This window comes from Lipophrys pholis (assembly GCF_963383615.2).
Source record: "Lipophrys pholis genome assembly, chromosome: 22".
In the NCBI taxonomy this organism is placed as follows: Eukaryota; Metazoa; Chordata; class Actinopteri; order Blenniiformes; family Blenniidae; genus Lipophrys; species Lipophrys pholis.
In genome coordinates this window covers 17,187,427-17,208,824 of record NC_137644.1, presented here as the reverse complement: position 1 = coordinate 17,208,824, position 21,398 = coordinate 17,187,427, and the positions used below count along the sequence as shown (strand labels likewise).

Genomic DNA, 21,398 nt, shown 5'->3' with positions numbered 1-21,398 from the left:
ATTAATTCTTAATAATTAAATTCAGCTCGTGGGTGTGTCATTAATCAACTCTGTGCAGTGCTGCTGTGGATACAGATACGTTTCTGTCCCCGGAGACCACACTTCAAAAATAAAGCAGATCAGGAGTTTGACAGGCTTGTTAACGCTCCAGATCTGTGACAGCCACACGCCGTCAATATCCCGTTAAAATAAAAGCTTCCAGCAGAGCCCGGATTAGTCATTTATGGCAGCGGCTGCCTACCTTGTACTCATACTCATATTCTTCCTCTTCGATGTTACGAAACTCCTCTGCGTCTTCCTCTTTCCCGTCTTCACTTGTCTTAAAGGAAAGGAAAAAAAAGGACAATTAATACAGAAAGATAACGTCATCGCAGAAAGCCGAGCAATTACAAAGCAAACATAGGAAGCACATAGATGTCACAACAAAAGCATGCTTTTAGTCAAGTGAGCCGTTCTCCCTAAACAATTACTAGTTAATTCAGTTTCATGCATATTTATATTCTATTTCAGTGAGATAGAGGTTACACATGCACAATTTATGGTATGTTAATGTCTTGTTAGAATCAGTGTTGTGGCTCGGTGAGGTGAAGTCGCCATGTTAGTCTCATGAGGTTTTGTTTTAGTGTGGGAACAAGAGGAGCTGAGGTTAGTAGTCTTAGTCGGAACCCTGCAAGGACATTTACCAGGCGGTGTCTCTGCCTCTTATGTCGTCCTTTATTTCCTTTGCCCTGGTTAAGAAGTTCACAGTCAGGGAGGGGAAAAAAAAAAAAAGTTTCTCATGCTTCAGAAGCTGTCGATCTAATAAACTATGTTTGGAAAAGTTTAGGGAGATAAGTAGTTAATGGTTATCAAAAAAACACAACTTAGTTCAGAGGAGTGTTGTGAAAATGTACAAGAACACATCAGATGTTTTATTAAATGTTTCAGCTCAGCAGTTTTTCAATCAGTCACTGTGATAATCATGAATTTAACTTCATAGCAAATAAGATAAATAGTAATTGGTGAAAATCAGCTTGCAGACTCTTTTTTATTAAATCCGGGCCGTGATGGAGAAAAGAACAACCAAACACTTCTGCTTACACACTTCCTATTAAACTGCAATCACTTTTTGTACTTTGCCTTGAGGCTTTGGTAAAACACACATTACTCTCTGTTCGTGTGGTCGATTAATGCATTTAGCATTATTGCATTTATAAACTGCATGCCGACTCTCAAACTTCTATATTCTTTCCAAAAACACATTGTATTGGATTGTAGGATAAAGTACTGCTTTCCTACAATCGTGTGCAAATGAAGTACCATAGATAACGTACAAGCTTTTTAAATGAGTAAATCTTGTTTTTCTCAGTTTAAATTTTCCAAATACATTTATTCTATAAAAGTAACTAACTCTTGAGTAATCCCTCGGGATGGTATTTATTCTACGTTTTTCTATGAGCCCTCTAAATCGTTAAAATACACCATGGAAGCCGTAAAGCCGCAGAATGACGAGATTTCCCTGCGAGTTGATTTTCACGTCACAAGTTAAAATCTGTATTTTAAAGCACAGGCAGTGAAGTGAGTTTTGAAGTAAAAGAGGCGAGCTGAAACACAAAATGGCCGTATAGTAATACGCTGTGGTGGACTGGCTGATTCTAGATTTAACTTAAGAACTTGGTCTTTTGTGAAAACATCAAGGCAGCTTTACTTTCCCACGTTCCCTGTTCTTCTTCTTTGGTCCTGAATTCTCCTCCCGTGTGAGGAGAACAGTCTCCATCACAGTTTCAGGGAAGCCTGAAACCGTCTGACACACACGTTCACATTTTAAGAAGCTTTTAAAAAGCTGAATATAACACAATGGTTAATGATTACATTGTTTTTATATATCTATATCTATATCTTTACCTCCTTGGTCGACGTCTGACTGAAAGTCGAATTGATGACGGTCTGATTAGATTTCGGTGAAAACACTCGGTCAGTGTCGGCTTCCTCCTTCCCTCTGGATCCTTTTAACTTCGTCTCTATCGTGTTGAACTTCGGTTCTCCCGTCAGACTGGTGACGGCCAATAAGGAAGGATCCTCTGCAGTTTCATTTAAGGGGTCCTTCACGTCACAACACAGAGTCAGGGGACATTAAAATCTAGAATATGTTGGACCAGAGTGTTGATCCATCTTCAACATGACGATTACTTTCATTTGTTTGAAGCACAGATCTTAAATGTTTGATGAAAATAACAAGATACAAGATAAAACTCACTGCTGTCAGAGATTTGGGAATCTGGCCTTTTGAACCATCATCCTCAGCGGTGTCCATCTCAGACCGAGACTGACCGCTGAGATCAAATTTCAAGGAACCCTGGCGAGAAAACCCAAACATGAGACGAGGATGATCTCCTCTCACAGAGTTTTGGACCACACTATGACCACTCAGTATCATATCAAAGAGTAACTTCTGATTGATTTCTGGACTCCATAATGTTTGGCACGTGATATGATATGGATAACAGGTGTTGAATTTTATGATATTTAAATGCAATCTGCTAGTGATTCATATTAAAGCCTACTTTTTAATAAATAAATGTAAAATAATCATAAAGACTGATTTGTCTCTCTTCCACCTACAAATACTTATTTAATTATCTTTATTTAAGTCTCCATCCATCTTTCCTACTGCTTCAAACATGTTAATGTAACTTATTTACATGATTTTGTCAGATTTAAAAAGAATATATATTTATTTATATATTATAAACCACTGCCTATGAGATATTGAATTATTAAATACACACCAAAAAAAAATCCCGTTACATCGGCTGTACAGGAATAGTATGAACTGCTTTGTAGTGTTTTGATTTATCCATGAATGCCTTGTACAATCGTGGTTATAAAAGATACATGGATGTTCGACCTTAGATCAACGACATTCATTTTACTGTTGGATGAATGCATAATAAATATATAAAAATCCCGGGTGGATCTTTCCCAGCCCAACAGCAGGCGGGCAGATATTCCCCTGAGTTCACGTACTCTGTCGTCAGAGATGACGTTGGAAGTGTGCGTCTCTGCACCGTCTTTGAGTTTCTTGGCGGTGGTGAGCACATGAAGCAGCTCCTCGATCCCATCCTGCAGCAACCTGTCAATCAAAGCTTTCAGCAAAGACAGCTGAACAACAAGAAAAAGGGTTTTTTTTACTGTCAAACCCTAATGCTGTTAAATATTCTATAAACTTCGGGGTTCGTGTATCGTCGGTGCTCACCTTTATACCGTAGGCTTCAAACATCACTTCCATGTCCTAAAGAAGAGGAAAAATACGTTGTTCAGGGACTTAAAATGACAGGATGCATCCCGGAGGAGGATTTGTTATATGTAGAGTTCAACCTTCATCTGCAGAGACTTTCCAGGCGTCCCAGCATCGCCCTGCAGAAACACCAGAGTAGATGTAATGATAATAATGTCATCTCCATTTCCACCGCACGCTTTTGGAGGTGTAACTGTAATTTGCACTATACCTTTTCTCCTCTCTGGCCCCGTTCTCCTTTATCACCCTGCAAAACAGACAAAACGAAAACAAATAAACAACCATGCCCATGTTTTTGTGTTGTTGTTTTTTTAAAGAACTCAGCTTCACGTTCAATAGCAGGTCCGCCTTACCTTCATTCCCGGGGAACCCTAAACACACAGAAACAGAGGAACGAGACATTTGAACATGCATTTATGATGCATGACATGGAGCTGGCCGTATCGCTCCTGCAGATAACAGCACGACTCACTCCATCCCACAAATAACAAGCGCCGGAGTCATTGTTGACTGGTGACTCAGATGCTGTGCAGGCGATATCTGAATTAAGCCATGCAAAAGCTGAGACGACGTGCCATTTATTTGATTGCTATAAATATGCAGAAATGTGTTGATTTCACGTATTAAACTCACAGTAGCTCCTGGAGGACCCATCGGAAGTGGAAACGCTTGTCGGATTTCGTCAATGGTGGCGCCCTGAGAGCGAATCCACGTTAAATTTTGCTCAATCAAACTGTCACTTAAGTCCAAGTGGACCTGTTTGATGTTCCTCTGAATCCCCGCGAAACAGAAATGAGCCAAACTGATGATGATTACGGGTTTAATCGTGACAACGCTGCCTGATGTACTGCTTTTTAAAATAGATCTGAAATGTAAGTTTTTTTTCTAAATCAAGGGGCGTATTTTTACCTCTGAAGTGACGAGCACCTGCTGACCAGGCGAACCCGGAGGTCCCGGTTCCCCTTTACTTCCATCTTTACCCTGGGAATCAAAGAGGGACGGTTAATGGCAGACACCTAATTAAAGACTTTATGTGTGCCATTCAGAACCACTCACATTTTTACCAGCATCTCCTTTGTCGCCCTGAAAGTAAAAGTAAAAGTTTATATACGCACTTTAAAAAAAAAAAGGCTTCATAAAAGGTTTTATTTGACTGACCTTTGTGCTGTCGTGTCCTTTTGGGCCTCTTTCTCCCTGTGAAAAGAAAACACATTTCAAGTTCAGCGATTACCATAGAATAGCTGCAAAATGCCAAGTTGATGCAGACGTGAGGCGTAACTGCAGTAGAGGTTCAATCACAGAGAACAGTGGAATGAAAACTGTCCTCACATCTTTTCCTGGCAGGCCCCGTTTCCCATCAATGCCGGGTCGTCCCTGTAGAGAGGACGCAACACAAACGGCCTAATTATACACCGGTGACAAAAACACATTTACACATATCAGCATGGAAGTGAACCTCAGTGACTGTCACAGTTGAAAATCCATTTAAAATCACAGGAGAGGATGAAAGCGGCGGCGGCGGCGGCGGCTGCAGCCAGAGGCAGAGCGAGTCAGAGAGGCACTCACTGGAGTCCCCGGTAAACCTGGCATCCCCGCGATCCCGACTCGGCCCTGGTCTCCTTTCTCCCCCCTCTGTTCACAAACCACACATTCACATCTTTAATTCACGGCTCCTCACTGCGATACAGACGGCACAAAAAAAAAATGTCTCTTTTAATCAACTTTCCCTTTGGATTGCACACAAAGTGTCGGCGGTCTCCAAAATAATCTGCAGATATACAAGAATGTTTTTCATTTCATTGGTTTTTTTTTTATTCTAATTCGTATTGGATTAAGTGAGAATGCTGAATTTATTTTGAATGTATGTTTGCTGTAAAAAAAAAAACCATTGGCGCACTCACCGAACCAGATTGTCCCTTCTGCCCCTGGTCGCCCTACAAATATAGAGCAACATGCAAATATTTACACATACTCATCCCAAATCAAGACTTTAACTGAGAAACACGTAGTGTGACCGTGTGTCACCTTCATCCCTGGTTTTCCTGGTAAACCGTCAAGTCCCTCTCTTCCTGCGCCAACCTGCAAAATGTTTCACAACCAATTTTTAATAATTCTTTTTATTGTTAAAGATTTAGAAGCTAAGATAATACAATTTGAATTTATTCATACGCGTACCAGAGATGGGCCTGGTAGTCCCGGTTTCCCTTCAGGACCCTGGACAGAGACAAATATGAAAATATTGATCAGCTTGAAACCGGAGGGGGAATAGTTAAACTGCAACACACTTCTTCTTTAAGATTCTGTATCGTCATATGGTTGTTTAGCCGGGTTTATAATTCATGTTTTGTAATTTCTAGTGTCGTACTCACTCTTGGTCCAGGAAGACCAGTTTCTCCCCTCAAACCAGGCTGACCTGGCTCTCCTGGCTCACCCTATAAGAAACAAAAAAGGTAATAAAACAATTTATATCTTCTACATTTCTTAAAATTCCCCCCAAAAATCGTATCAACACTGCACGTTGTTCTTTAATTTACCTTAATTGCTCTGGTCAAGATGTTGTTGTCGACGCCAATCTGGTTGAATAAATGAAGTAAAAACTTACTCGCCAGCCGATTAATTATAAATGAGCATTAGAGAATCATTTTTTTCCTTTGGTTTATAAAACACTCTAACGGTTCTGAACCAATGATCGGCTGTTAAACATGATAAGAGATTTATTTACCTGTGCTCCTGGAGGTCCGGGCCTCCCCTTTGTGGCAGAGTGAACAAAAGAAGAGTGACAAATATGAAGTTAAAATCTAAAACGCTTCAAAAATTAATTACTCAACGTATTAAATTAGTAAACATGAGGTCACAGGCTGCGAAGATGTGACGTGCTGATGGACACAGGCGAGCGGTCGGGAGGCAGCCGACCAGGAGAAAACAATAACCGTGAGAATCAGTGACGAGACGCAAACATACCATCTCTCCTTTGTCCCCTTTATTTCCACCAAGACCCTTCAGATCAGAAAACCAAAACACCGTTAATTACAAAGTCATTTAATGATCAGTTCATTTGCGTGATTCTTTCAGGGAACGTACCGGCAGGCCAGCGATCCCACTATCCCCCTTTTCTCCAGGGTCTCCCGGTCGCCCTGGTAACCCTAATGGACCCTGAGCAAACATTAGAAAAAGAATTGAAAGCCTGAAAGTCTTAAAGGAGTCATATTCTACATCTATTCAACACTTTCACATGATCTCGTTGGTCCAAAAACATTGTATTCACAGTTTTTTGCCCCAAATCCAGCTTTTCCTTGATTTTCCTCCATTTGATTATTTGATCATAGGAGCTGCATTCAGAATCTGCTGTGTCTGTGTGACCTGGACTGGCTCCGCCCACACATGCCCATCTTGGGAAGAGGAAGAAGTACTTCCTCTCGTGGTGCCATGTGCCAGAGCAGAGCTGCCTAATTGTGGGAGGAGTCAAAGGGGAGGGGCCTCCCTTGATTGTGATTGGCTAAACCCCCGATGACACTATATAGGGTTTGATTTCTGGTGAATTTTGCATAATATGACTCCTTTAACGTTTAGTGTTACATTTACAGATTTAATGGCTGCTTATTAGCGGAAGTTTTAGAAAGAATGAGATGAGAGCATAATAATCCACTTGACTGACAGAAGTGATCACAGGAAGTCGAAATGAACGGATGAAAGCAAACTCAATATATCCACAGCACAGTGATCAAAAAGAGAATATATGATCAAACTTTAAGTCTCTAATGTCTCTCAATGCAGATTTTACTTTTTGAGTTTTGTCATTCTCTGAGTTTGTTTTTTTTTGCATGTTCTCCCTGTACCTACATCCCTTTATCGATCATACTAATAATACACTTCCTTTCAGTACACCCAAGTACATTGTAGAGGAGCAGTACACGCCAGACAATACTGGAAACAAACATTTCAAAAGATTAAAATATGCATAAAAACTGCCACTAATACAATCACAGGAAGTCAGCAGATTTGAACAGGTGGGTTATCATGAAGGATTCAGATCAAATACTATTCATCTGAAACATCTGGCGTTTGCTCTCTGCAATCATAATCTCAGATGGAACAGAAAAAAAAACCTGGATGCTTTTAAAAGAAATACCCTTATTCCTCTGTCACCAGGTTGTCCAGCGGACCCTTGTTCCCCCTGTAATGAATAACGATTGAATGATTTCAAGAATCTGATTCAGGATGTTGAGACGAGTCAGAACCAGATTAAAAACAGTCAAATAAATACATAAATAAATAAATAAAGCAGATTATACCTTTGATCCTTGTTCTCCTTTAACCCCAGATGAACCCTACACACACACACACACACACACACACACACACACACACACACACACACACACACACACACACACACACACACACACACACACACACACACACACACACACACACACACACACACACACTGTTTTCCTGAGCTTCGCTCCAAAGGACCGTGACATTTTGTCACACTCAATTTATTTATTCATTCTATCACAATCTCTCACATTCTTTAAATAAACTCCAATAACAAAGTAAATATGAGCCTCATATGACGACTTCAATCATTTCTGTAACAACCACTCAGGATTTACTTACATCTTTACCTCTTAATCCCGGATCTCCAGGAGTGCCTGGGGGCCCAATGGTTCCTTTGTCTCCTTTGAAGCCGTCAAGCCCCTGAACAACGACACAACCTCTGATTATATATAATAAACAAAACTACCTAATGGATGCAAAGTCAGGTGACGGATGAATTTTTTTACAAAATGGAAACAAAAGCACCAATCGCCTACCTTGGGTCCTGGTTTTCCAGACAAACCAACGTTTCCCTTTGAATGAAAAAACACACAATATCGACATTAACGACAGTTTTCTGCTTCTTTGCCGCAGGATAAGGAGAGGAAAAGCCGTTAAATGACTCACCCGCTCGCCATTTTCTCCCTTCGGTCCCGGCTGTCCCGGAATCCCAAACCCAGGACTTCCCTGTAACACATGTCATGAACTAAATCCAACGCGCTGCCAGAAACAACTCCAAACAACAATAACGAACAGGATGTCTCACTATTAACCTTTTCTCCTTTGCTTCCTTGTAATCCTTTAATTCCTTGTGGGCCTGTTAGACCGACTGGACCGACGTCACCCTGCCACACACACACACACACACACACACACACACACACACACACACACACACACACACACACACACACACACACACACACACACACACACACACACACACACACACAAATAACTTCTATTAAGTTTGACATTTTGTCACTGCGGAAATTAAAAAGTTCCATAAGTGTTTTTCCTCTTCCTTGGTAATCTCAATATCTATTTGATTTATTTGTTGATCCAACAAAGAATTGTGCAGCGTTGGAGTCTTTGCACATTTTTATCGGGCCTGGTGAGGTTTGACTTGAAAGTTTAAGAAAAGAAAATGTTTTCCATTTTTCCATTAAAAACGTCCTGAATCCCCTCATCAAACAGCCCTCACAACCTGAAAAAAACAACAGCAGGTACAGGTATTTGCATGCAGGGAAATTTGTTCAAGACTTTTTTAAAAGGTGCAGTGTGTAAGTTTGATGTAATGACAGTTTTCCCCATTGGGTGGCAGTGGTGAGTCTGGCTCAACTTTCAAAAATAAAAAAATGATCTAAAATCAATTTATTTATTTATTTATTTATTTATTTATTTATTTATTTATTCATATTCTAACTGCTGTTTGTGACAGATTAGTGAATATAACACTCAGACCTGAGCTCAGAGCCAGACCATGAGGATGAATTCATTAAAAAACAAATTTAAATGTACGTTGGATTGCGAATAGTTGCAGTTGGAAGACTTGGAAGACATTTTGTTGAGACCCCCCCCCCCCCAATAAGGTGCACTTCTTTAAACTGAAATAATAGAAATGGTAGAGACTGAGCATTACTTCATATTATGTATCTGGTTAATTAAATCACCTTGTGGTACAAACTGGTACTACAAGGCAAGTTGGGGCAAGTTTTCATGGCAACTTTAGTTCTAAATCCTGATGTACTGATATTTTGGAGATAATGTCAGAAATGTTTTGTCACATGTTTGCAATAATGTCAGATTGACGACTTAAAAAAATGTATAATATAAAAATCTCAATCTCATATCCCAACGCAGGCACAGAGATTCGGGTTGAATTTTGTGAAGGTTTTGAAGAAATGTGACTCAAAAAGTTGCATAATTCATTCAAATATAATCAAACCAAACAAAACGTTGTGGCGTTAGTTTCTCATTTCCAAAATGACTAAAGAATCAGGCGTGAAAATAGAAATTAGAATATAGACTCACCCTGGCACCCTTTTTTCCAGTCGGTCCAAGAATCTGTGGTAAAAGAATACCAAGGCTTTGAGCTGAGCAACAAGTTGTTGACTTTAAGAATAAATTGAGGGCGTTCTCTTACACCCTTAGCTGGATCACCAGGAACTCCTCTCGGACCTTCGTCTCCTTTTAACCCAAGCGGTCCAGTCAGTCCCTGAAGATAAAACAACCCAAACATTTAATAACCCTGAACCTCTATCTTTACTTTATATCCAACAAATCAAAACAGATCCCTCTTGTTTTGTGTTATTACCCAGAAGTGATCGAGAGGCATGGAAATGATCACAATGACAGCTTCAAATTAAAAACCACTGAAGCAGGAAAAATCTTGGCAAAATACAACCACTGAGGTTTGACAGTCTGGCTCCTGATCAAATGTAATCATCACCATCTCTGATGGAGCCAGAACAATATAACCACGCAACATGTTCAGTTATCAACATCATTACCTGCTTAGAGATTACAAAACAGACACTAAGAGTATTCCTGGCTGTGTTTTTCAGTTTGGGAACGAATCAACAATGATTTTGGAATGAAAACTCAATTTTAATTCCTATTTTATAGAATGTAATCATCACTCACTGTGAGTCCTTGTGGACCCATCGGTCCCATCACTCCTTGGCCTCCCTAAAAATAAGAAAGACATGAACCTGAAGAAAATTCACATATTGACTCACTTGCAAATTCGTTGTATTTTTCATGATTATGTCATTAGCCTCATTTACCTGAATAAGACAGATTAATTTACTTTACCTCACTAATTGTGTGATAAAGTCAACATTTCCAGTCTAATAATTTCTCTGTGGATAAACTCACTTTTTCGCCTTGGTCCCCTTTCAATCCTTTTTTCCCCTGCAGGTAAGAATAGAATATATATATACTATATACTTAAACAGTTCAGCAGGTCTGATTTGAGGACCTGGTGTTGATTCACATGGTTCAGATGGTGAAACTTGCAGGGAAATGATTGGGAGAGCTATTAGACTCAAAGTAATGATGAAATGCAAACCCGTAGTCCAATGACTCCCTGGACGCCCTGCTCGCCACGCTCACCCTGCAAACACGAAATTACACAAATAAATAAATAAATAAACAAATGCAGGTCACATGCAAAAATGCATCATAATTATTTAAAAAAAAGAAAGAAAAATATTAATACCTTCAGGCCAACGGGCCCCGTTAAGCCAATATTACCCTGCAAAAACAACACATATTTAGCTTTCATACTAAAAAACAATGCAGACCATCATAACTTCAGATATCATAACTCCTTTTATTAAAGGTTCTAAATTCATTCTTCTACTTGGTGTTTCACCTTCTGTCCCGGCTCCCCGCGAAGACCTTGAATACCTTGTATGCCAACTCCCTCTTCACCCTGAGAAGAATCCAGAACACCATACAAAGTTTGACATGCCCAAATTTTAACTCGACTGGATAAAGTGCAAAAGCTTCTTTTTTTTTGGTTTGTTTTTTTACCTTGTTTCCTTTCTGGCCGGGTAACCCTGACACGCCATCGATACCAATGGGACCAGGCAAACCTGCAATACCCTGCAATCATGTTTGTGTGTGAGAGATGGACAAAAATAATCAAAAAAGTTGAAAAAAATAACAAAAATTTTAAGCAATAATAATTATTTTGTGTTGCACAATGACTTTTAATTTCTGTAATAATCAACTTACATCTCTTCCTGGTTCTCCTTTGTCTCCTTTTCCACCTAGTTTCCCACGTAAACCCTTTGTTCAAAGTTCAAAGTTGCTTTATTTGTCATTCTTGCTACACATTTTCATACATATAGAGAACCGAAATAGCATTTCCCTCTCACAAAACATAAAAAAAAAAAAAAAAATACGCTAAATAAGCTAAAATATACAGACTAGACGATGCTAATTTAGGAGTAAAAAATAAATAAAAAATTAAACAATTGAGGTACACAACACAACAGCGAGGTCAAACATGAGCAAGAAAAGAAAAGAAAATGGTACAAAAAACAGAAGACATATCAGTATTTAACAGAGCTGAATATCAGGTTCAGCAACTGAGCGTCAGTTTTTAAAAGAAGCCTTTCACTAGAAGTCCAAATGTTTGAAAGCTCTTACTTTTTCTCCTGGTTCTCCAGAATCTCCCTGTGAAATATGAAAACAGCTGTTTTGGTTTGTGTGCGATGTTTCATCATGTTTGCGACACTACAATCACTTGCAAAACATTAAAAAATAAATGAAATGATAAGAATGATATGAAGTAGAAGCAGCTAAAGACAGACTTGTGTTACCTTGACTGATGTCCCCGGGGACCCTGCTGGTCCTGGCTGACCAGGCAGGCCTGGAGCGCCATTAACCCCTGGTACACCAGGAGGCCCCTGAGGACCCTGTAACAAACGTGATATATTGTTTGTTTTGTTTAGGAATTCAGTTTTATATTTAAAAAAAAAAAAAAAAGGCCTTACTGAAGATCCGGGCTCGCCTTTTCGTCCGGGCACAAAATTTGCATCAGGACCGGCTATAACATATCCGGGTTCTCCCTGGAGGGAAACACACAATATAGAATCATCATACATTTGTAGCACAGCGGTTAGTTGTAGCTCCGCTGCTAAAGCAGCTCTTCCTCAAGTATTATAGAGGATGGCTGGATTGACTTACTCTCTCTCCTCTCTGTCCTTTTGGACCAGTGAGTCCAGGGAGGCCCTACCAAGTGAAGGTACATGAAGACTGTTTATAATTTAAATACATCCTCGCCCAACACAAAGCTAATGAAAAGAGTGTATCTGGATTAATATGTGGCCTTTTCTTACCAAGTCACCTGGAACACCCGAGGGCCCCTAAAGAAAAAAAGAAAAAAAAGAAAAACACACAATAAGTCATGTTATTTTTGGATTCATGATCGTGTCGTGTGAGATTTGGCTTTTTCTGAATGTAGTTACTCGTTGGCCGGCAGAACCCGGGGGTCCGGTTCTTCCTGGTCGCCCTGGCAACCCAGGCACACCGTCTGTCCCCGGAGACCCCTGGCAAATAGAGACAATACAGTCGACAAAACACAACAAATGAACAACGCACCGCGATGACGTTAGATAACAAAGGTCGTAGTGGATTCAACCTAGAAATGAATGATTAATGTTGACTAAATGATGCAGGGATTAGTAAAATATAAAGTGAGTGGAGTTACCTTCTCGCCTGCCTCTCCTTTGGAAGACGTGAACGGATCAAACTGTCCAGGACTTTGCCTGAATCTCTGCATCAAAAATTAAAAAATTCTAATATTAATATCGAAATGTTTAGTTAATCAAATTAAATATATTTTGCAAAGTAGAAAGGAAACATGAATGAAAAAGTCCTAATCACAGAAAAAACAAAAAGAAACAACCTACCAGACCTCCAAGACCAAATCCATCTCCCTTTGGGAAATGAAAGATATTAAAGTAAGCAAAACTGTTTTAGCATTTTCCAAATATCTAAATCACACAAATGTTCTCGCACAAACCAACTTACCTTCTCCCCTTTCTGGCCCTGCAAGAGCAGATGATTATCATGATTAACAATTTACTGCTTAATTTGATTATTAATATTATTATTGTTTTATTTTTGTCTGCGATAGGAGGCAGTATTTGCACCAACCTTTAAACACTGGCCAGAACAGGGACCCTGAGGTTTTAGCATCTCTTCTGGATCCTCGGTCGGCGTATCCAACTGAGCATCCTGAAAATTAAAGTGTTTAAAAAAATTTTTTTTTAAAGGATTTCACTCTGCAGTCATTATAGTTAGGCCTGGCTCAGTTAAGTCTCACCTCATCATTTAGTTTGTACTCAGAGAGGAGCTCCTCGCTACAGATGCTGCTGATAAAGTCCCTCTCTATGGACGGGAAATCATCAAATGTCGGTGAGAAGAAAATGTTCTTGTAGCTGGTGGGAGCTGCGATTTTATTCAGCTCCTCCATGTCGGCGTTAGAAACTCCCACCGCCAGGACACTGACCCCTGCAGAGAGGAAACAACTCTGTGATCCCTTCTGTCAACGCGCTCTTGATGACGAGGGTCGATTTTCACCAGAACTGACCCAGAGCACGAGCGATTCTCGAGGGTGGCGCCACGTTATCCTGGGCCCGGCCGTCCGTGATCAGAACCAGAACATGGGCCACGTCGGGCCTCATGCCCAGAGACTCCTGGAACAGTTCCTGCAGAACGTAGCTGATGCCTTTTCCTGTGGACGGCAATCAGTAGTCTCACGCCTCCATGCGAGGATGAAGAATAGTGCACGTTCTATCAGCGTTACTGCTGTTTGGAACACTTCGCAATCGAAACAATGTCAAAGTGACCATGGAATAAAAGGGTCCAAACAGACACAGCTCAATGTTCGCCGACCTGTTCTGGTGTTGCCGCCCACGTAGCGTAGAGCCCTGAGAGCTCTGAGCAGAGAGTTTCGGTCCTTGAAGTCACTCAAGCGGAACTCGACTCGAGGCTCGTCACTGTAATGAACCACGGCTACCTGAAATGAGATTGACAGAGAACGTGCACATCGCCATCAGATCACATCCCACGATGTTTGCTGATCTCGTCCTGCTTCGGCTGATTGGAACAGAAATGCCTTTAAAGAATTTCTAAACAGATTCTGAATGAAAGTGATAAATGGAATACCACCTTGAGAGGGCGCTGCTCCCCTCAGAGGTCAGAATACAAGGATGCATGATTGGTACATTTCTTTTGGCGCGTCGTGTTTTACAGCAGATACCCATCCTAACGAGCTTTCAACTCACCTGCGTGGCCTGGGGACCGATGACGGGGAAGTACGTGGCCACCCGGAAGATGAACTCTTTCATCTTGATAAAGTTGTTTGCGCCGATACTTGAGGATTCATCGACCAAGAATACGATGTCTGCTTTTGCCCGACCACACACTGAAAAAAACCAAATTCGAATTTTAACCCAAGCCTAATGACAACATGCGTATGACTTCTGACAGCGTCTGTAAAATACCTGGTTTCGGTGAAGCCGAGGAGTCTATGTTTGATGTGGTTACTCGTAGGTTTGTGACCCGCGGCTGAGCCGGAGGCTTCCTGGTGGCGAAGGATCTGGTTGGTGGCACAGCGATGGGGTGTCGGGTCGTCCTGGAGGCCGTCTGAGCGGCGGTCGTGTGGATGACGGAGGAGGTTTGGGAGGCAGTGGTGATTCGCGGGGGAAGCGGGCCGACTGTGGCTGGCAGAGAGTGGACTGTTACCACGGGAGGATCCTGTCCCACTGTGATGCACACAACCATAATGTAAGTGGCCATACAGAGCTGCAAGTGTGTCAGCAAGCAAAAAGGAGCGATTTCACACAAAGTTTCAGAGACAAACGGCAAACAAAGAGCACGCAAATCAGTCAAATCGGAAAAAGTTTATGGTAATCCCCAAAGAATGTACATTTGTTGGAGGGATTTGAAAAAATACATCTAATTTGTATTACCGGTAAGTCGTTCAGCATCTTGGAGCACGCCACAAACAAACCTATGGATGTTTGACACAAACGTTTGAATCAAGACTCACGGATTCTCTGATACACTGTGCTGATGGGTCCCTCCACTTCGCCGTACAAAGGTCTGATGGTGAAAATATACGTTCTGCCATACAGGAGCTCGCCGATCTTGTAGGAGGAGAAGCCGGGGCCCAGGATCTCTGTTTGAGTCTCCAACACTGAAAAGACACAGAGATGAAGTTGTGATTATTAGAAGATGGGACTACACTTTATTTTTATCATTATCATCATTATTCTGAGAAACAATACATGTTTATTGATGGTTTTTTTTACAAGATACTTTTCTTCTTTGGCAATAAAACTTACATTGATACTAGTGTATACTAGTGGAGATTAACAAATGATTACAGTCAAACTAAACTTGGACTTTAGTCAACATACTGTTCTTTTTATCCCCCACGTCCACTGCGGTTGTTGAATAAAACAATTTGCTGGGATCTCCTTATCCTAGATATAAATCTAAACGCCTGTGTGGTTCACCACTGACCGGAGATGTGCCTCCAGGAGAGGAAGTATCCCGATACACCGGCCACACGAGTCCAGTTGAGAACGGCGCTGCTGTCTGTCGCATTCAGAACAGCAAATCCTTCCACTTTTGGAAGATCCACTTGAAACACACAAACAGAAACCCCCCACACATGAATTAGGAAATAAACAAAAACAAAAGTCAATGAAAAATGGGTGCAGAGGAGTGTACACGGAATGGACTGATGCAGCTTTTTTGTCCCTCAAGTGTCATTTTGTTGTTATTTGTTTGTATTTTTCAGTCTGTCTTTTACCTGGTGCATGCTTATGTCCTGAAAGGTTTATCTATATGTATTTTGGACAGTTCCACATTCCTGAAGTGTGAGATTACAGTATTTTATTTAACTGTATTAAATTTCTTCCTAAGCTGACCCTGTTTAGACTGTGGAGTACCCAGAGGAAATGGGGTGAAGATGCAAACTCCAGAGCAGAAAGGCAGTATCTGAACCCAGGACATTCTCACTGTGAGGCGAGAGCACTTGCCACTGCCCCAACATGATATTATTTTGACCTCTCCTATCCAGTTCTTGTCATCTGCTGCACTGAAGATGACGTTCCTTCAATGGTAAACTGAAAAATTATGATCCATTCATACGGCGAGGCGTGAATGGGGGTTGAACCCATGATCTTTGGTTTACGAGACCAACGCCTTACCACTTGGCCACCACGCCACGTCTCTCTATTTATCTGTAGAATAAGTTCCCAATCAATGTCAACCTTTCTGTGGCATTTCATGAATTAGTAGTTTTTTTGTTTACATTAAAGATCGACAATCAAAATATCTTCTTTTCAGGACCTGCATCTTAACTGATATTATTTGTTGTTTGGACAACAAACTCCAAACAATGAATTAGAAAACAGTGCACATGATACAAACTGGGCTGAATGTGGATAGTAATTAATATTTGTTTCTTGAAACACAACGTGTTTATGAACATTTTGTCTTAGTGGAATATATTTGAGAAAGATGCTAAGAATACTTTCAAAGACTAAAGTATGGCCGACTGAATTTTGAAGTCTTGGGGACAAATTCATGCTGAATTATGTCAATAACTTTGTGATACATTCAAAATATCAGTGCCAGAAGTCAGAGGGACTCACAGGTTCGCGCTGTGACCAGGACGGCGCTTCCTTCCCTGTCGCCAACCACGGGCGACAGCTGGATCTTATAGGCCGAGCTCTCCCGCAGGCTGCGGATGGTGAAGGTGGACGAGGCAGCAGATGCAACCTGGGATTTTTCTGCACCTCCTGGCATAGGGAGTAATCAAATCCAGAAGTTTAGAGATGATAAGAGTGAAATAGCAGTATTGTGTTCTCTTGTTTATGAAACTCTCTTATATTATATTTGCTGCTCACAGACATATCATAAAGGATAAAAAAAAAATATTCCCTATTAAGCAAAATGACTGCAGCAGGTTTAAATTTGGAAAATAGTAAAACATCTCAAAATGGCAGTAAACAATTTATATATATATATTTTTTTTAAAGGAATATACTTATTGAAATGCAACTAGCTCAGTTGTGAATGAATGTCTGAGCATAGACACATAGAAAGTGAACATCATTAGGAAGTGTAATTGTTTTGTCAATTATTTTCACACAAACAGCTGAGGAACTAAACATTTTTAAAACTATATGACTTTATAAAATGTCCCAATATTTGTTCATGACTTATTATGTAAATTAAAGACAAATATAGATGTAATACATTTGATACATAAAAGCTTCACTATTTTACCTTAAATGACATTATGGTTTCATTAAAACATTTTGAGATGTGCTGGACATCCATGCTCCTACATGTGTATACACAAGAGCTTTCTGTTTGTGTGACCCTTACCATCAAAGGGGATCCAGGAGATTTTATACCCAGAAGCCCTGGGGGTTTTTCTCCATGAAAGCGTGAAGGAATTCACCCCGATGTCCACAACCTTCACCTCCTTCACTGCCTGGATGCGCTCAGAGTCTGAGACTTCAGCTGGGAAGTAATATTAAATAACCATGTTAAGAGACACAATATCATACTGAACACAAGGAACGCGTCATAGAAACACAATGCAATTAGTTTTTTTTTGCTATAAACACATCATTATAAATAATACCCAAACATTTATCTAAAGAATCAGGAAATCTCCGAACTGGTGTGACCTGATCCACACAGCCTATCATCGCACAGTGTCATAAAGTTGGCAGTTGGACGTTGGTGTAACACACGAACTCTGACAGTGACAAGTGATAAAATGATAGTAGCCCTGCTGACTTGCACTCAGTGACACACAGTGCGAGTGGCAGCGACAAGATATGTGGTTAAAACGGGAAGACCCAAAGTACAAGACGTGTCAGTCAAGAAAAGACACCGGCAGGCTGCCGTGGCACAGCGTGAACTCTTGCATTTCTTCCCCATTTAATTATATTTGCTGCTCACAGATATCTAAATATAAAAATTAATCGTGAAACATTTTAAGTCAATTCAGATCCCACTTCAAATCTATACCTGTAATCTGAGATAAGGAGATTTCAGGTCCCTCCGAGTTTCCATAAACTGCACAAATAGTGATTTTGTAGGTGGACTTTGGGTTCAGATCTTTGATGCGGTGGTAGAGGACGCTGCGATCCAGGTAATGGGACTGTGCCTTGCTATTATCTGCAAGACGGCAAGCACACATAATTAAAGCTGGGAATATAAAGTATTTTTGGCAAATGATCAAAACGGTACACATCTGATAAGTTGTACCTGTGCTCCAAGAGAGTTTGTACTCAGTGGCTCCAACAATGGGACTCCACTCTAAATCTATCGAGGTACTCGTGTAGGACGTCACCTTGAAATTGGACACATAACCCAAAGGTGCTAAGAAGAAACAATAAAAGAAAGAATTATTTATACAATCACATTATTATTTACATCATTGTTTTCTCTAACATAAGAAGCAGAAGCATCGAACACAACATGACTAATTCCTTTGTTTTAAACATCCTTGAAAAACCTTTCCTCACATTACAAATGCTTCCTGATATTAAAATGACAAAAAAGCCAAACCGCTGACAGTCAGAAAAAGAAAAACACATAAGGACCATAATTGAATGTTAAGAATCTTAATTTGCTGGTGAAATACTGAAGCAAAAGACATTGAAAGAGTAAAAATCTGGAAGTCCTTAAGTGACCAAAATAAAGTCCCAATAACTTCAACTGGTTTGGATCAAAAGTCAGCCATGGTTGCAGGAATCTTAAAAAAAAAAAAAAGTATTTTTCCAGCTATTAAAAAATATATAAATAGACCTATGGTAAGAACCACTGTGTTCACTACATTTCAGTTTGACTAATGTCAGAAAAGGAATACACAACATGCGCTCACAGGTTTTGAAGGTCGCGGCGATGCCAGGCCCAACCACGGATCCAAACAGCACGTACAGAGTCAGGACATACTCCGTGTCGTGGGCGACGTTCTTCAGGTGGTACTCCGTGGTGCTGCCGTTCAGAGCCAACTGCCTGGGACGATCCCGGCCAAGAAACTCTGGGAAGAAGAAATAAGATTCAAGCTGTTGTTCATCCACTTTTAAACCATTCTGGTGTCAGCCTCAGACTTGAATTGTGAAAACACATAAAATGACAGCGTGTGAGAGTGCAGGAAGGTTAAAATCGAGAGGAAGAGATGGAGTGGGTCACCTGGGGTGGGTCCCCATGCCAGCCTGTATCCTGTGGCCCCGGGGACACTGTTCCACGAGACGACAGCAGCACTGGTGCTCACACCGGAGACCTTCAGAGTTTGTACTGCACTACTTTCCACTGCGGAAAGACGAACACAAACAGAGCAGTTATGTTTCATATTTTCAATCTTTAGTTTTGAAGTTCAATTATCTTTATTATTCCCCAGTGGGGCAATTTGTTCCACAGTCAGCATCCACATACAACACAACAAATGAATGACTAAAATCACAGCACAAGCTAATTAAAAGATTAATTTCAACAGGGACAAATGAGTTGATTACATGTCTTGACTATGGTGGTGGTGACTGGCCCCTCGATGTCTCCAAAGATGGGGTTGATGGTGATGGTGTACTCTGAGGCTGGGTGGAGCCCCTGGATCATGTAAAAGTTAAAGGTGTCCCCGAGGTTTATGTTCTCTATGTGGCCATCTACAAGACAAAAAGAAACACAGTCAGTATCAGTATATCATTATTTCTGGTAAAAAAAAATTAATAAAAAATTAATAAATAAAATAAAATGAAATAAAATAAAATAAAATAAAATAAAATAAAATAAAATAAAATAAAATAAAATAAAATAAAATAAAATAAAATAAAATAAAATAAAATAAAATAAAATAAAATAAAATAAAATAAAATAAAATGTTGGGTTGAAGATAGATGGTCATACACTGGTTATATAGACTCTGTATTGGCTGGATTTCCTTGCAAAGGCTGTGAAATAGTTAGACCCTAAACCCCAAATGCACTTGGTGGAGGAGGTCACTGGTGTACATGCGTCTGCATGATTGACTTGACGTTGTAAAACACTCTGAGACTGCTGAAGCAGTAAAAAGGTGCTCCATAAGTGTAACCCATTTACCTGGGGCTGACCATGTCAGACGGTATCCTGTAGCCCCCCTGATGGAGGCCCACCGGGCTTGGACAGTGTCTGTGGTGGCATTCTGGACCAGGAAGTGCTGGACTGTTACCAACTTCACTATTAAACACAACCCAAACAAACATACACACACACGTGCAAATACACATTAATTCAGTCAATTAATTCCACTTCATCAAGTGATGCATGATGACATTCCAACAAACTGTGAATGCATTCAAGCAGATTATTGATGGAGCAAGTTGGATATTATTTAAAAAATTTAAATGAAACACAAGCGACACACTGATTTAATTCAGTCCTTATCAAAGTGAAGCCTGAAGCAATATTGTTTTAACATTACCACGAAGAGCAGATAAATAAGTGCTTTACAATTGGAAACGGTCACTGATATTTTAAACAACATCACCCTGCTGTGGACAGATTGTGACACTGCATGTTGTCGTTCTTGTTTTATGTCACACCTATTGTCTGGATAAGATTTTGCTCGAGGTTTTATTAGGCAGGATCAGAACAGACTCTTCCTGCGGTAAAATATGTGTGTTGCATGCTTTAAATCAGACATATTTACCTGCAGCTTCATTATCCGTCATCCTGTGTGTACCAATTAGTATAATTAGGACATTTTGACTGAAGTCAATGTACTTACATGTCTTTCCCACTAATGAAACCGGTGCACTTGGCCCTTCGGGGAAAATGGTGTAAATGGTGACCGTGTACTTCTTATCCTCTTCCAGGCTGTCAATCACATGAGAAGAGGTCTCTGCAGGAAGCAGCTGCTCGTACGTTAATCCTGGTCTGTTGGCTGGAGAGGAACCATAAATCCAGGGGAATCAATACAAGTTTCAATAAAACGTTTGGTGCAAAATGCTTTGAGTCTGACGCGAAAAGAACAGCAGTCTGCGTGATAATAGTAAATATATTGAGATATGGCAGCATACATCTTGGGATGAGGATCTTGAATCCACTGATCTTCCCTATGGGAGGCGTCCAGCCGAGGCGCAGAGAGAACAGACCCTCCTCAATGATACGGAAGTTTGACACCAGTGGCAGAGGCGCTAAAAGGCAGAGACAGGAAGGTGTAATGAAATCTAATCCATGTCCACAACATGTGAAAGATGTACGTGAC

At 40.5% G+C, this 21,398-nt stretch overlaps 1 protein-coding gene across 1 annotated transcript in view; it reads right to left on the bottom strand.

Moving 5' to 3' along the window:
• col7a1l (collagen type VII alpha 1-like) overlaps positions 1–21,398 on the bottom strand; it is a gene marked incomplete at its 3' end in the record, with an annotated part of 45,850 nt that overhangs the window by 14,440 nt on the left and 10,012 nt on the right. Inside the window, exons 8-73 of the mRNA XM_080491591.1 lie at positions 21,211–21,327; positions 20,919–21,074; positions 20,252–20,368; positions 19,672–19,818; positions 19,349–19,468; positions 19,038–19,196; positions 18,419–18,532; positions 18,179–18,328; positions 17,525–17,662; positions 16,786–16,932; positions 15,647–15,766; positions 15,171–15,317; positions 14,623–14,883; positions 14,404–14,543; positions 14,012–14,135; positions 13,707–13,850; positions 13,440–13,627; positions 13,271–13,351; positions 13,145–13,162; positions 13,024–13,050; positions 12,822–12,887; positions 12,580–12,660; positions 12,451–12,477; positions 12,299–12,343; positions 12,106–12,180; positions 11,932–12,027; positions 11,759–11,785; positions 11,342–11,395; positions 11,138–11,209; positions 10,977–11,036; positions 10,821–10,856; positions 10,671–10,715; positions 10,478–10,513; positions 10,244–10,288; positions 9,744–9,815; positions 9,632–9,664; positions 8,371–8,442; positions 8,225–8,284; positions 8,095–8,130; positions 7,898–7,978; positions 7,570–7,605; positions 7,407–7,451; positions 6,359–6,430; positions 6,239–6,274; positions 6,000–6,026; positions 5,812–5,850; positions 5,647–5,709; positions 5,453–5,491; positions 5,303–5,356; positions 5,179–5,211; positions 4,844–4,909; positions 4,607–4,651; positions 4,436–4,471; positions 4,334–4,360; positions 4,187–4,258; positions 3,911–3,973; positions 3,631–3,648; positions 3,489–3,524; positions 3,358–3,396; positions 3,236–3,271; positions 3,007–3,141; positions 2,237–2,335; positions 1,885–2,082; positions 1,688–1,783; positions 684–728; positions 242–319 (exon numbers count right to left, since the gene is read on the bottom strand). Coding sequence (XP_080347717.1) covers positions 242–319; positions 684–728; positions 1,688–1,783; positions 1,885–2,082; positions 2,237–2,335; positions 3,007–3,141; positions 3,236–3,271; positions 3,358–3,396; positions 3,489–3,524; positions 3,631–3,648; positions 3,911–3,973; positions 4,187–4,258; positions 4,334–4,360; positions 4,436–4,471; positions 4,607–4,651; positions 4,844–4,909; positions 5,179–5,211; positions 5,303–5,356; positions 5,453–5,491; positions 5,647–5,709; positions 5,812–5,850; positions 6,000–6,026; positions 6,239–6,274; positions 6,359–6,430; positions 7,407–7,451; positions 7,570–7,605; positions 7,898–7,978; positions 8,095–8,130; positions 8,225–8,284; positions 8,371–8,442; positions 9,632–9,664; positions 9,744–9,815; positions 10,244–10,288; positions 10,478–10,513; positions 10,671–10,715; positions 10,821–10,856; positions 10,977–11,036; positions 11,138–11,209; positions 11,342–11,395; positions 11,759–11,785; positions 11,932–12,027; positions 12,106–12,180; positions 12,299–12,343; positions 12,451–12,477; positions 12,580–12,660; positions 12,822–12,887; positions 13,024–13,050; positions 13,145–13,162; positions 13,271–13,351; positions 13,440–13,627; positions 13,707–13,850; positions 14,012–14,135; positions 14,404–14,543; positions 14,623–14,883; positions 15,171–15,317; positions 15,647–15,766; positions 16,786–16,932; positions 17,525–17,662; positions 18,179–18,328; positions 18,419–18,532; positions 19,038–19,196; positions 19,349–19,468; positions 19,672–19,818; positions 20,252–20,368; positions 20,919–21,074; positions 21,211–21,327 — 5,267 coding nt within the window. The remainder of the gene's footprint in view (positions 1–241; positions 320–683; positions 729–1,687; positions 1,784–1,884; positions 2,083–2,236; positions 2,336–3,006; positions 3,142–3,235; positions 3,272–3,357; positions 3,397–3,488; positions 3,525–3,630; positions 3,649–3,910; positions 3,974–4,186; positions 4,259–4,333; positions 4,361–4,435; positions 4,472–4,606; positions 4,652–4,843; positions 4,910–5,178; positions 5,212–5,302; positions 5,357–5,452; positions 5,492–5,646; positions 5,710–5,811; positions 5,851–5,999; positions 6,027–6,238; positions 6,275–6,358; positions 6,431–7,406; positions 7,452–7,569; positions 7,606–7,897; positions 7,979–8,094; positions 8,131–8,224; positions 8,285–8,370; positions 8,443–9,631; positions 9,665–9,743; positions 9,816–10,243; positions 10,289–10,477; positions 10,514–10,670; positions 10,716–10,820; positions 10,857–10,976; positions 11,037–11,137; positions 11,210–11,341; positions 11,396–11,758; positions 11,786–11,931; positions 12,028–12,105; positions 12,181–12,298; positions 12,344–12,450; positions 12,478–12,579; positions 12,661–12,821; positions 12,888–13,023; positions 13,051–13,144; positions 13,163–13,270; positions 13,352–13,439; positions 13,628–13,706; positions 13,851–14,011; positions 14,136–14,403; positions 14,544–14,622; positions 14,884–15,170; positions 15,318–15,646; positions 15,767–16,785; positions 16,933–17,524; positions 17,663–18,178; positions 18,329–18,418; positions 18,533–19,037; positions 19,197–19,348; positions 19,469–19,671; positions 19,819–20,251; positions 20,369–20,918; positions 21,075–21,210; positions 21,328–21,398) is intronic.